We start from the raw sequence: 15,340 nt of genomic DNA, 5'->3' as shown, positions 1-15,340 counted from the left end.
GAAACAGTACTGTTGAACCTTGAACAACATGGGTTTGAACTATGCAAGTCCACTCATATATGGATTGTTTTTTCCCAATAAATATAGTACATGTACATTTCTCTTATGATTTTTTTTAACAAACTTTTTTAAAAAAAATATTTTATTTATTTGAGAGAGAGAGAGAGCACAGGCGTGAGTGCCAGTGGTTGGGGTCGGAGGCAGAGGAAGAGGGAGGAGTAGATTCCCGGCTGAGCAAGGAGCCCAAAGTGGGGCTTGATCCCAGGACCCTAAGATCTGACCTGAGCCTAAGGCAGATGCTTAACAGACTGATCCACCCAAGCATCCCAACTAACCTTTTTATTTTAAATAATTCACAGTTAATCGTTTTTAAGGTAAGTAACCCACAATACAAAGATGTTTCCAACACTGGTCTCAGAAGACAATTTTTGTTTTATATGTATGAAGTATTAATAACATTCTTGGTGTTTAGATTATGATTGCAAGTTCAGAATCTACTGGGAAGACAAGGATATCAAATATTGTGTTCCATTAGTTTTTCATTGAAATCCACATGTCAAAAAAATAACCCTTTTCCAGGCCATGTGTCCAAATTGGAAAATATGATCGTTACAACTAGAGAACATCAAACTGAATACAGTCCTTTCCAGAGGGCTTATGTACTGAATCTGGCAACACTTTGGAAAAGTACTACTTTAGGTTCTAAAAAACCCAGAGAGCCCTATGGCTCTTCCGGTGGGCTCGGCCCTAAATATACTCAGTCCTTTGAAAAAATTATGAGTTGCAGGTGTTTAAATTTTCCAGTTTTTTTTTTCTTTTGGGGTGGGGGTGTCTTTTCATGAAATAACCAGTCCTAACAACAAACAAAGATTACAATTTATGGAGGTAATATTAACTCTTAATGCTCTGCTGCATTTTCTTCCATTCATTTTCCTTCTTATCTGTCAATCAAACCTTTCACCTCTTTTCTAAACGCCAAACAAAAATGAAGTAAACAAAAACCCACTGTATTACACTCTGGTTACAGAGCCTTGAGAACGAAGGAAGTTTGTCCCTTCCGGGGATCCGTCCTGGCGTTTGCCTGAAGCAAGATGGCGGCGGTCTCAATGTCAGAGGCGCTGAGGCAAATGTTGTGGGGGAAAAGAGCAGTGGCTGTAGCTGCCATTTCCGTTTCCAGGGTTCCTATCAGGTAACAGGATTGTCAGGCTTCTTCTTCAAGCTTCTGGGGTCTCTCCACTTTTGCGGAGGTCTCTGCTGGCTGGGTCCCGGAGAAGGCCTCGGGGAAAGCTTTCTCTGCTGACCCCTTCCTCCAGAGAGGGCAGGCGGATTTGGGACTAGCTGCGATTCAGGGGCGCTGGCCAGGCGAGTGGGGGCGTGAATGCCGGGATGGGGAAGGAGGACGTATGGTTTCTTGGAAGCTTTTGGACTGTTGCTGTGAGAGAGGGTCCGTGGGGTGGGGTTGTCTCCGGGTCTGCGAGCCGAGCTCTAGCCCCCAAAGAAGGGGAGGAGTCTGATTTTTCTCCCCACTTTCCGAACTCCTCCATTTTTCACCTGTTTGTCCATCACTCCCAGTCCTTGTTGGAATGTTAAATCCCTCTGTCCCTTAACACGGCTTTAAGTGGTGGGTTTCTGTACAGAAAGATTGTTTTATTCATCAGACTGCTTGGTTGGAATTCATTGTTAGTGAACATATCACTTTGAGTAATACTGGAAGGTAATTTTTAAAAGGCTGGTGGTAATGTCGGCAAGTTTCCTATCCAGAATTTTATTAAAGCGTCACAGTAATTCAGAAATTGTTGCTGTTATTGTTCTGCTTTGAAGCGTTTTTGTGATAGTGATTTTTTCCGACTGCATTAACTTTCGATTTCCCTGTTTTTCCGAATTTTCCTGACTTTGTTACTAACACAACATACACACTAGTATTTTTATCTGTGAATAATTATGTTTTACCGCTATTTTCGCTTTTTATTAGAAACCAGGGCACATATTGAATATCTTTATGCATGCTCTGGAGACTACACTAAGTGCTTAGAGTAACATGGAATGACTGTATGGACAGATGGGGGTGGTTAAAAATTGGTCTAGTCAAATGCTAATTCATTTAGTGTTATTAAAATATAGAGGGAATGCAGAAAGTTAGAACTATAGTTAATTAGAAAGGATTTTTAGAGGTAAGTTTTAGTAAGGTTTTAAATAGTGGGTGTTGAGGGGTGGGGAGAAGAGGATGTTCTGGGTTGGGTCAGTGGCTTATGAAAAGCTTCGAAGGCAATAGTGGATATATACATAATGTACGGGTCTTGAAAAATAACGATGCTAAGATTGGGGAAATGTAAACAAGTTTATTGTTAACTATTTTACATATGGGGAACTTGAATGGAAAGTGCTTCTTTTTTTTTTTTTTTAAACTTTACTTAGGGTTTTTTTTTTTTTTTTTAAAGATTTTATTTATTTAATTGACAGAGAGAGAGAGACAGAGAGGGAGGGAACACAAGCAGGGGGAGTGGGAGAGGGAGAAGCAGGGAGCCCGATGCGGGGCTCGATCCCAGGACCCTGGAATCATGACCTGAGCCGAAGGCAGTTGCTTAACCAACTGAGCCACCCAGGCGCCCCGGAAAGTGCTTCTTTAAGTAAAATGCCCCACTGATTGACTTAGGCTGTAAGAGAGGTGATCAGGTTAGTTCTTGTTCTAGACATTATGGAGATTAATTTTGCATTCCCAAGTAATGTATTCATAGTAGCCCTAGAACTCAAAACAAATTTGAAGGGTCCACTGGTGCATGGCTAATTAAGATATGACTGTATATTTAAGCACAGCCATTTTGTCAGCTATTGTTGTAGTTGAAGTAAGATACTGGATTTTGGAAACTGATGATAATTAGTACTACTTAAGCAAATTTGAAGAGTTTCTGCTTGCAAATGTGTTTGAAGAGATTTGAAAATAAAACATTACATCATAAAGGGTGACCTTTGTTTCACACATTAAAAAACTTTGCCAAGGAAAACAAATTTTAAGCACAAGTCAAACGACACATTTACTTGACCTTTTTTTTTTTTTTAAGATTTTATTTATTTGACAGAGAGCGAGAGCAGGAACACAAGCAGGGGGCGTGGGAGAGGGAGAAGCAGGCCTCCCACTGAGCAGGGAGCTCGATTCCGGGCTCCATCCCAGGACGCTGGGATCATGACCCGAGCTGAAGGCAGACGCCTAACGGCTGAGCCACCCAGGTGCCCCTTTATTTGCCTTTTTGAAAAAGATACTATTTTTTAATTAAAAAAAAGATTTATTTATTTATTTTAGAGAGGGAAGGGGCAGAGTGAGAGGGAGGAAGAGTCTTGGCGTGGAGCCCGTGGGGGGCTTGGCCCCACGATCCTGCCCTGCCATCACTACTGAGATCACGACCTGAGCCAGAACGGCAGAGTCAGACACTTAACCAACTTTGCCACCCCCTGAAGATTTTATTTTTAAGTAACCTCTACACCCAGTAAGGGGTTGAACTCACAATCCTGAGATCGAGAGTCACATGCTCTACTAAGCCAGTCAAGTGCCCCTATTTGTTTTCTGTAACACTTTTTTTACCCGAAGAGCTTATGGTCAACTCACCTTGAGGCAAATTTATAGCCCTTCTCTTTTACATAGTATTGGCTTTTCAGCCATAAATTTTCTCTTTCCATTATGATTGGGAGGTAATGAGGATCTGAAAAGTTTGTAGGTGGAAAGAGAACCAATTAATTGGATAATCTAAATCTAAAATTCATTTTATTGTAATGCTTGTAAAACATTTGTAAATAATATAACATTTCAGATCACTTGAATAAAATGAGGGAGAGTAAAATCAGGCAGTTGGTAAGAAGGGGAGTAGTGAACAAATATTGAAGAAAGATCCGTAGAAGGAAAGATGCAGTTACGTTAGCTTGTATGAAATTAACTATAGTATATCAGTAAAAAACAAGAGCAAACCAAAAAACCCAACAACATACATAAAGGTGAAAAATTATTTAAACAGTGTAGATGATTCAGTTGATCTAGTTACTGAGCTCATGCTCTAGAGTGTCTTAGTTTCCACGTGCTTCTCATTTACCTGGATTGAGTTGGGGGGGGGAACCTGGATCAGTGGCCTACATTTATTCTTACTTTGCCCGACTTATCTGTGGAATTGTCCAGGGTAAGTTTAACTACTTAGGATTTTAATCTAAAAGCTAGATAAAATGGTACTCTGTCTCAAAATAGCAGTATAGTTTAGACTCCATGCTTGATACAGTGGTTTTGGTTTTTGTTTTCTTTAACCTATTCATGTATACTTATCTAGCCTTGTTTCATCATTTCTCATTTTGTTTTTTATTTAATTTAATTTATTTATTTGTCAGAGAGAGAATGAGAGAGAGGGCACAAGCAGGGGGAGCTGCAGGCAGAGGGAGAGGGAGAACCAGGCTCCTCACTGAGCAGAGAGCCCCGGGCTCCATCCCAGGACCCTGGGATCATGACCTGAGCCGAGAGCAGACGCTTAACCACTGAACCACCCAGGTGTCCTATCACTTCTCATTTTGAACTGAGTCTTGTGTTTACCTCAAACACAGTTCATTACCTTAGGGTCTGCACAGGGTATTAATAATGTGGTGGGAACTAAGTGTATGGATCTTTTTTGGGAGGCTTATTTTGTGCTCCTGTATCTGGCTCTGTTGTGTTGCCTTATTTCCTTTTTCAGCATTACATAAACCAGTATGAAATTATGAGTCTCCAGGAACCTCCAGTGAGTAAGATGTGCTAAAGTTGACAGTCCTAAGGTTGACAAGAGTTCTGGGTATATTACACCTTGCTGGGAAACTGTCTTAGCCCAAATTTGAGAAACATCTAAGACATTTAAAACCAGTTGTTGGCTTCTACTTTAGATAAGCTGGATAAATTCCTTTCTGAAGTGCAGCTCCTTTCGCTTTCTTTGAACCATGTCAAAGCCAAGTTTAGTGAGCTTGAAATATCTCTAAAGTGTCTTTTTTTTTTTTTTTTTGAGGTAGTCTCCACCCCAGTGTGGAGCTCAAGGTAGGGCTTGAACTCTTGACCCTGAGATAAGATCTTAGCTGAGATCAAGAGTTGGACGCTTAACCGACTGAGCCACCCAGTCGCCCCTAAAATGTCTTCTAATAGGTTTCATTGTTTTGCTTATTTTCCTCATTAAGGAATACCCATAATTGGTCTGTTTTCTTCAGTAGTAGACATCTTTGTTGAAGTCTTCTTAGAATTAAATATTTTAATACTGATAAATATTAGAATAGTGTCTGGCACATAGTAAACCTTACCTAAATAAACACTACTTTTATTATTGGTTGAATATCTGAATATGTTTCTTTTCTTTAATCTTCATGATAGATATTGTGATAGATGCTGTTATTGTTTAGAATATTTGCCTCTGTTCCCTGTGACAGGATTATACATCACTGCCTCATTAGCCAAGTGATTTGTTTGAGCCAATGAAATGTTGCTGGCAATAATATGTCATGTCAAGCAGAAGCTTTAAGAGCTGTCTCATGTTTTGCCATGTCTCTTTTCCCTCTGCCTATGAGATGGACATTTTACGTGGGATTTTTTTCTTTTAGCTTAGATCCTGGAATGAAGATCACATGAAGCAAAGCTAGAAGCTGATTCTTACAGGTTACATAAAATAATAAGTGACTAAGAAATAAATCTTTGTTGTAAGTTACAAAGATGTTTGGATTGTTGGTTTCCTCAACATAACAATCTATACTGACCCTTTTTTACACACATACATATACACACACTTGTAAATAAGCAGTTTTTAGGATGTGGACTGGTATATCAGTAGTGAGGCCACAGGCTTTTTTGGAGGGCTGGACAAAAGTTTTACTTATTTTTGTATACTTCCTGTCACCCATGTACTGGCACACAAATAATAGGTAAATGTTTATCACATAGGTGAGTAAATACATATTTAGAGATGTGTGATTGTGAGAAAAAGCAGGAAGCCATAGGTAGTATTTCTATTAGTAGCCTCATCAATGAAAGCCAAGGAAGCACTAACCTACATAAATGTGAATATAAGATATCTATAACACATACTCTTTTCTAATTACTTGAGGTGGTCTGAGTTTAGGATATTGACCTAAAACTGTGTTATACTTCTGGATTGAAGTTGTCTTACAGATTTTTTTGTACTCATAAATTTCCTTGACAAGTGTCCTGACTCTTGTATTCAATTTTTAAAAAAAAGGTAGAAATGAATTTACTTGGGAAAGGGTATTCATGGAACATGAAAACTTTTTTTTTTAAAGATTTTATTTATTTATTTGAGAGACAGAGAATGAGAGATAGAGAGCATGAGAGGGAAGAGGGTCAGAGGGAGAAGCAGACTCCCCGCTGAGCAGGGAGCCCGATGCGGGACTCGATCCCAGGACTCCAGGATCATGACCTGAGCCGAAGGCAGTCGCTTAACCAACTGAGCCACCCAGGCGCCCTTACCTGAAGTTCTTAAAAGTTGATGTTTCATTGGGCTTAGTGGAGAAAGGAGGAGCAATTTGATTGCTTTGTAATACCTGTTCTCTGTTTGGGTATAGGGTAAATACAGAATAAGACAATTTCAAATGGAGAAGCTTCTAAAATAAATCCCTTGGTGAATAATTTTTATGGTATTTGTTCTGAGCACAAATTACTAATAGCTGACATTTATTTCTCACTGTGTATTAGTCACTGTGCCAATACTTTACCTGCATTATCTTTTGTATTTCTCACAGTAATCCCATAACTTAGGTAAGTCTTCTTATTTTTCTCATTTTTCAGATGAAACATACAGATGAGGAAACAGATTTTAAAATTTGCATTGTTAGTAAATGTCCAGTTTAGCAGTCTAAAGGAACATGTTGACTTTAGTAGTGAGAAATATAGGTCTGATAATAGTAAAATAAAACCTCAGTGTCTTCTCTTTTTCTTTTAGCAAGATGTCTTTATTTGAGAAACTATCTGATGCTCTTTATTTTCACTCTACTCTGCCTTTTGTACAGTGAGAGTCTCCAATTGAGAAATTAGGGTTTTTTGTTTTATTTTTTTGTAGTAAGGATTTTTTTTCCCTTAGGTTTGGTAATTATTTTTGGTGAAAAACTTTGTATATGTGACTTGATTATTATACTTTCTTGTGCATGTGATGTATGTATTAAACAAGGTAACATATTTTTCTTTTTTTCTTATTCCAGTCATTAGGAAAAACAGTTATTGTATTCTGATTCCTTTAAAAACTATCAAGTGTTTGCTATACTTTCTGAGTTCTTTTGTCTGCTTTTTAATAGTGTTTTTGTGTCCTTCTTTGACTGGTCTGCTTCTCTTTAGCAGTTTCACTACCCTTTTTCATTTATCATGAGTTTGAATACGAAGCAAGTAAACCTGTTAGGATTTTGTGTAAAACAAAGTAGGCTTAATGAAGCTCTGATGATGGCTGAAATTTATTTTGGCTGTGATTAAAACCTTGAGCTTTCTCAAGGTTGACAGATAATTGCATATAATACGTGAGCTCTTATTATAACTTTTTTTTTTTTTTTTAGTTTGCAGTATCCAAAGACCCTTGTGGAACCTTACTGTACCTGAATTATGGAGTGGCCAGATTCTTCGCAATGACTTTCATCTAAAATATTTGGATATTTTAGCAAACTAAGAATTCTAAGTCTTGTCTTTTAAGTAATGGCATGAGAGCGATTTAGAATTCCTGTTTCAAATTTTCTTTCTGTTGTCTTATTTTGATAGGTGAATACAACCTTAGGTTCTTTAGAACTAGTTAGTTGTCAAATGTGACCTTTTTTTTTTGCCTTTACTCATTAGACTTAATTTTTTCCTTTATGGGATTTTGCTCCAGTTTAATGGTTTTTAAACCCTTGCTGTGCGTCAAAGTCACCTGTTGTGTGCATAAAAAATTTCGGATGCCTTGGCCCCAGTATATAGTCATTTAGTAAGTTTAGGTTGAGTCTTAGCTCTATGGTGATTCTGATGGGAAGCTAGGGGTGAAAGCTACTGTTTGTGTTTGTGTGTTTTAAAATAGTTTCCATGCTATATCTTGAAAGACTTCAAAATGCATTTTTCCTTGGGGGAGAGGTTGGACATTTCCAGAAACAAACAAAAATTCTCCCATTTTTGCATATTTCTCTAATCTATAAGTTTTATGCTTTTCACCCATGCACTGTGTGGAGGCTTTTTCTCGGAGAAATTTTCCTTTGAGTCAGAGCAGGCATTTTGGTAATTTTGGAGAAAGCAGGCCATGTTACTTGCTCTCTAGAGACTCTTGTTCTTCCTTTTGGAAGGGCTCAGGTTTAATATAGCGCAGCTGTTGAACTCTGCCCTTCAAAGTTTTAAGAAGAAAGTGTTTTATCCTTTAAAATGGAAATGCCTTTTTTGGGGAGGTGGTCTTTGGCTAGATGTAGTTCTCTAAGAAAGTTGCATGCTTTTCTAGAGTTCTTTTGTTTCAGTGTTTTCTTAGAATTGTTTCAGATGTTGAGAGCACAGACTCTGAGAATAAAGATCTGGCTGCTTTTGTAATATGTTTTGCTATATCCTTAACAAAGCTAGATGAAGAGTTTATTTCTTTGTGTTTTCTAGGACTCGAAAATATGTTCTTTCCTTTATTCAGCCACTCCATACATAAGTAAATGGTCCTTGAATAGGGTTTACTAGACAAAAGATCCTGTTCTAGATGACTGTTCAGCAAGCCATATGCTTCTCCTAAAAATGTCAGTCTGTCTTGATGAGCTTTAAAGTGAATGCAGATGTTTTGGCTCTTTTGAGGACTACCACTTTTTGTGTGGAAGGAACACTTCTCTTTCAGGAGATTTCTTCACTATACTTATAGAAATTTGCATGAAATTCATATTTATAACTTTTGTCTTTTAAGCCTAATGAAATTAGATTTAATTAGGCATTAGTAATTTGAGTTTAATTTTAATATCCTTAGGACAAATCAGATTTGGGAAAATAAAATAGGTCTCAATATGGCTTTTGTTAAGATTTTGTATTTAGTCTTTTTAAAAATTTGGAACTCAACGTGCTCTGTAATATTTACCTTTATGCAATGAAAGGTGATATTTTGACAGGAAGAGTTACCTTTTTTAGATGTTCAGTGCCTTCTACTTTGCTAGGTTAACTCTAGAAGTTACAGTCCATAGAGTCATACAGTGTTTGAGTTGGAAGAAAACTGTGGGATCATCCTGCCTGACCTTTTGTTTAATGCAGAAATTTCTAGAATTTCCTGCTTCTTGATTATCTAACAATTGAGGAATAAATGCTGAATTTCTGGTAGCCCTAGAAAACCCTTTGTACTTTTGGATTCATTGGTAAATGATGTTTCCCTTTAATACTACACAGAAAAATTCTAACCCCCATGCACGTCAGACTTTCAGATAATTGAAAACCTTTGTCATTACTCATTCTCGCCTTTACGTCTATACCCCTGGCTTAACATATCCAATTTTTTTTTAAGCCTTTATTAGTTTATTACCAGATGTCCTGATGCTTTACTACCTTTTGGTACTCCTTAGGATGTATTCCATTTTGCTAGTATCTTTCTTTTAGCTATATACTGTATTTTTAACTAAATAAGATTATCAGAGGTGATAACTTAGTGAGTTAAAATTGAATTAAAGAAAAAAGTTGACTAAGTTGGAATTTTAAAATTTTTATCTTCAGGGGTGCCTGCGTGGCTCAGTTGGTTAAGCATCTGCCTTCGGCTCAGGTCATGATCCCAGGGTCCAGGGATTGAGTCCTTCATCAGGCTTTTGCTCGGTGGAGAGTCTTCTCCTCCCTCTGCCTGCTGCTCCCCCTGCTTGTGCTCTCTCTTACTCTCGCTCTGACAAATAAATAAACAAAATCTTTAAAAAAATAAATAAAATAAAATTTTATCTTTTAAAATTATTTTAAAAAGGGGCACCTGTGTGTCTCAGTCATTTGAGTGTCTGTCTTCAGTTCGAGTCATGATCCCAGGGTCCTGGGATCGAGCCCTACATTGGTCTCCTTGCTCAGTGGAGAACCTGCTTCTCCCTCTCTCTCTGCTGCTCCCACTGCTTGTGCTCTCTAGCTTTCTCTGTCAAATAAATTAATAAAATCTTAATAAAAATAAAATTACAAAGAAAAATTTACTTTTTCCTTTTGGTGAACAGGTTTTAGAATTTAATACATGTATAGATGTGTGTAATCACCACAATAGTCAAGGTACAGGATACCAAAAGACTTCATCACCCCAAAAGACTCCCTTATGTTATCCGTCTCGACTCTTAAAATCCCTGGCAGTAAGTTATCTTTCCTTTTTTTTTTTTTAAAGATGTTATTTATTTATTTGAAAATAGAGCAGAAGCAGGGGGGAGGGGAAGAGGGAGAAGCAGACTGTCCGCTGAGCAGGGAGTCCAATGTAGGACTCCATCCCAGGACCTTGGGATCATGACCTGAACGGAAGGCAGACACTTAACAGACTGAGTCACCCAGGCGCCCCAAGTTAATCTTTTCTTCATCTCCATAGTTTGGTAATTTTGAGACTGTAATATAAATGGAACCATACAGTATACTGTCTTGTAAAGATTGGTTTCTTTCACTCAGCATAATGAGATTCATCCAAGTTGTTGTGTTTATCAATAGTCTTATTATTTTTATTGCCAAGTAATACATATTTTATTGTGTGGATGTACTCCACAGTTAATCCATTCACCCCTTGAAGGAATTTGGATTATTTCTTGTTTTTGACAGTTATAAATAGAGCCACTATAAATAAACATTTGTGTACAGGAGTTTATGTGAACATGATTTCATTTCTCTAGAGTAGCTACCCAGGAGGGAGATTCGTGGATCCTTGGTAACATATGTTTAACTTTGTAAGGTACTGCTAAAACATTTTTCAGAGTGGTTGTAATTTTGCTTTTCCACCAGCGATGTATGAAAATTTCGTTGCTCTGCATCCTCATTAACATTGATATTGTCAGTATTTTTTAATTTAGCCATTTTAGCAGATGTATGATGATACTTCATTGTGGTTTTTATTTCATTTTTTTTTTAAGATTTTATTTATTTGAGAGAAAGAGAGAGCACGAGCCGGGAGGGGGCAGCAGAGGGACAAGCAGACTCCCCACTGAGTTCAGAGCCCGCCGTCGGCTTGATCCCAGGACCCTGAGATCATGAACTGGGCCAAAGTCAGATGCTTAACTGACTGAGCCACTCAGGTGTCCCTTCATTGTGGTTTTTAAATAGATTTATTGAGATACAACTTATAGGCCCTAAAATTCACTCACAAAAAGTAAAAATTGATGGTTTTTAGTATATTCACAGAGTTGTGCAACCATTCATTGTCAATTTAGAACATTCTTACGACCCCGAAAAGAAAGTCTGTGCCCACTGGCTGTTACTTCCTGTTTCTCCCTTTCCCCAGCCATAGGCAACCACTAATCTACTTTCTGTCTCTGTAGATTTGTCAACTCTGGACATTTCATACAAATGGAATCACGTGATCTTTTGTGACTGGCTTCTTTTACTTAGCGTAATGTTTTCAAGGTTTATCCAAGTTGTAGCATGTATCAGTACTTTATTCATTTTTTATTGATAAATAAGATTCTATTGTGTGGACATACCACATTTTATTTATCCATTAGTTGATGGGCATTGGGGTTGTTTCCACTTTTGACTACTATGAATAATGACCTATGAAACATTCATATATAAGTTTTTGTGTAGACATATGTTTTTATTCTTTTGGAGATATACAGAAGAGTTGTATTGCTGGATAATGTTATAACTCTTTGGCCTTTTGAGTAACTGCCAGACTCTTTCCAAAGTGGCTACATCATTTTATATTCCCACTATCAGTGAATGAGGGTTCCAGTGTCTTCACAATCTTGCTAACACTTGTTACTGTTTTCTTTATTATAACCATCCTAGTGAATGTGAAGTAGTATCCAGTGGTGTTGCTTTGTATTTCTGTGATAGCTAACTCATTGTGGTTTATATCTATTTCCCTAATGGCTAATTATGTTGAATTTTGGAGAAGTGTTTATATCTTTTGCCCATTTTTTAATTGGGCTGTTTTTTTTCCTTTTTGTTATTAAAGATTTATTTATTTTAGAGAGTGCACACATGCTGCAGGGAGGGGCAGAGGAAGAGGGAGACTCTGTACTGAGCCCTTTGTGGGGCTCGATCCCATGACTAGAGTGGAAACCAAGAGTCAGACGCCCAACTGACTGTACCACTGAGGCACTCCTGGGCTCTTTGTTTTCTTTTTCTTTCTTTCTTTCTTTTTTTTTTTTTTAAGATTTTATCCATCCATTTGACAGAGACAGAGAACAAGCAAGGGGAGAGGGAGGCAGAGGGAGAAGCAGACTCCCTGCTGCGCAGAGAGCCTGATGTGGGACTCGATCCCAGGACTCTGGGATCGTGACCTGAGCCAAAGGCAGATGCTTAACAGACTCAGCCACCCACGCCACCCTGTTTGTTTTCTTATTGTTGAGCTTTGAGAGTTCTTAAAATATTCTGGATATAAGCCTTTTGATAGGTATGTGGTTTGTAAATATTTTCTTCCAATCAGTACCTTTTCTTTTCATTCTTTAAACAATATCTTATAGAGTAAAATTTATTAGTTTTGATAAAGTTTACTTTACTAGTTTTTTTCTTTTATGGACTGTACTTTTGTTGTCCTAAGAACTCTGTCTAACCTTGTCAGTGAACTCTCTTGCTCAGCTATAGACCCCGACAGTTATTTCTTACTGCACTTTTCTTGAGGCATTGACAGAGAAATTTTGCGAAGACCTAAACATTCCAACCACCAGATCAGAAAACCCTGGATAGCAACACAATGCCAGAAGACCACACCCCACCGATCCCCTCTCTAGCCCATGATCGTGGGCTGAACACATACTGACCCCACTCATAATCATCATACACTCTCTGCCCACTCTCTCGCCCATATCCCCCTGAACTCTTTCTATAAAATTCCAGGTGTCCATCTTGCTAGTGGAGACGTTGGTTATTAAGGCTCAAGCCGGCCACCTCCCACGGCTGCTGGCACCCAAAGTAACTTCTGTTTCTCTTTTGCAAACCCTTGTCTTTTGAGTTACTGGCTTTTCTTGAGATGAGTTTATCTAAGTTTGTTTGGAAATAGTGTTGGCAAACCCCCTTGGGATTCCCTAGGAGGAGCAGATGGCTGTAGCAGTGTCAGGGTTTACCCTTGCCTTTCCTGAGTTAGTAGCTGTATGTTCAGTAACAACCCCAGGTCAGGAAGATTTTTTTGTATTCTCAAAGTTTTGAAGTGTAATGTTTTACATTCAGATCTATGATCCATTTTGAGTGAATTTTTGTATAAAGTGTGAGATTTAATTTGAGGTTAATTTTTTGGCATACAAATGTACACTTATTCCAACACCATGTATTGTAAAGACTACCTTTTTTTTTTTAAGTTTTTATTTTTAAGTAATCTCTAATCCAACATGGGGCTCAAATTTACAACCCCAAGATCAAGAGTTGCATGCTGTACTGACTGAGCCAGCCAGGCACCCTTAAAGACTATCCTTTTTCCATTGAATTGCTTTTGCACCTTTATCCACAAGCATTTGGTTATATTTGTCTGTGTCTGTTTTTGTATTCACCATTCTGTTCTATTGATCTAAATCCCTTTGCCCGTATCACAAAGTCTTGATTACTATAGCTTCATAGTAAATGTGTATTATAATTGAGTGATTGTGATTTTTCAAAAAAAAATTTTTTTTTTAAGATTTTATTTATCTGACAGAGACACAGCGAGAGAGGAAACACAAGCAGGGGGAATGGGAGAGGGAGAAGCAGGCTTCCCGCTGAGCAGGCAGCACCGCGCAGGGCTCAATCCCAGGACCCTGGGATCATGACCTGAGCCAAAGGCAGATGCTTAACGACTGAGCCACCCAGGCGCCCCTCTTTCTAAATTTTAGAATCAGCTTACCAGTATCTATGAGAAATCCAGCTGGGATTTTGATTGGTATTGCTTTAAATTTATAGATTAATTTGACAAGAATTGTCATTTTTACTATGTTGAGTCTCCCAGTCTTATAAACATGGTGTGTTTCATTTATTTATTGATTTCTTTCATCAATTTTTTTTTTTCAGTTTTGAATGTTCAGATCCTACAGATGTTTTGTTAGATCTATGTCTAAGCATCTTAATTTTGGGGAGCTATGGTAGATCGCATAATATTTATTTATTGCATTGTTTTTAAATTTTCAGTTTCTAATTGTACATTGCTGTATGCAGAAGTAAGAGATTCTAGGGCTCCTGGCTGGCTCAGTGGGTAGAGCATGCAACTGTTGATCTTGAGGTTGTGATTTCAAGCCCCACAATGAGCATAGAGCTTACTTAAAAAAAAAAAAATAGGATTGATTTTTGTGTAATGACTTTGTATCCTATAACCTTGCTAAATTTACTTGTCCTGTAAGTATTTTGTAGATCTTTGGGATTTTTGAAAGTAGGTAATCATGTGGTCTGTGAATAGGAATGATTTATTTCTTCTGTTCCAATCTCTTTGCCTTTTGTTTTTTTTTATCTTCCCAGAAGATGTTAAATAGGACAATAGACATTCTTTTCATTTACCAATCTTAGCATTCAGTTTTTCACCATTAAGTGTAATGTTAACTAAAGTTTATTTTTTATTATTATTATTTTTAAAGATTTTATTTATTCATTTGAGACACAGAGATAGAGACAGAGAGAGAGAGCGAGCATGAGCAGTGGGAGAGGCAGAGGGAGAGGGAGAAGCAGACTCCCTGCTGAGCCAGGAGCCCTGTGTGGGGCTCGATCCCAGACCCTGGGATCATGACCTGAGCTGAAGGCAGACGCTTAAACATCTGAGTCACCCAGGCACCCCAAGTTTTTTATTTTTTTAATGCCTTTTATCAGATTGAGGAAGTTTCCTTCTATTCCTAGTTTGCTAATAGTTTTTATCATGAATGGATGTTCTGTTTAGCCTAATGGCTTTTCTGCATCAATTGATAGATTTCTGTGGTTTTCTTCTTTAGATAGTTAAAATTGTGCATTGTATTGCTTGATTTTCAAATAGTGAACTAGCCTTGCATTCTAAGGATAAACCCCCATTGGTCCTGTTGTTATCCTTTTTATATATTTCTGTATTTGATTTGTTGATATTTTGTTGAGGATTTTTACCTTATGTTTATGAAGGATATTGGCCTATAGTTTGTTTTCTTTCTTTCTTTCTTTCTTTCTTTCTTTCTCTTTCTTTCTTTCTTTCTTTCTTTCTTTCTTTCTTTCTTTCTTTCTTTCTTTCTCTTTCTTTCTTTCTTTCTTTCTTTCTTTCTTTCTTTCTTTCTTTCTTTCTTTCTTTCTTTCTTTCTTCCTTGA

General features: G+C 37.6%; 1 protein-coding gene across 1 annotated transcript in view; it reads left to right on the top strand.

Annotated features, from left to right (window-relative positions):
- The first annotated feature begins 1,041 nt into the window (after positions 1-1,041).
- Positions 1,042-15,340, top strand: part of NDUFS4 (NADH:ubiquinone oxidoreductase subunit S4) — a 111,798-nt gene continuing 97,499 nt past the window's right edge. Inside the window, exon 1 of the mRNA XM_027606467.1 lies at positions 1,042-1,189. Within this exon, the coding sequence (XP_027462268.1) occupies positions 1,092-1,189 (98 nt within the window). The 5' untranslated portion in view covers positions 1,042-1,091. The remainder of the gene's footprint in view (positions 1,190-15,340) is intronic.

Source organism: Zalophus californianus, chromosome 5 (assembly GCF_009762305.2).
Source record: "Zalophus californianus isolate mZalCal1 chromosome 5, mZalCal1.pri.v2, whole genome shotgun sequence".
Taxonomy (NCBI): domain Eukaryota; kingdom Metazoa; phylum Chordata; class Mammalia; order Carnivora; family Otariidae; genus Zalophus; species Zalophus californianus.
Note: the sequence above shows the minus strand (reverse complement) of the source record. Positions and strands in the feature narration are given on the sequence as shown.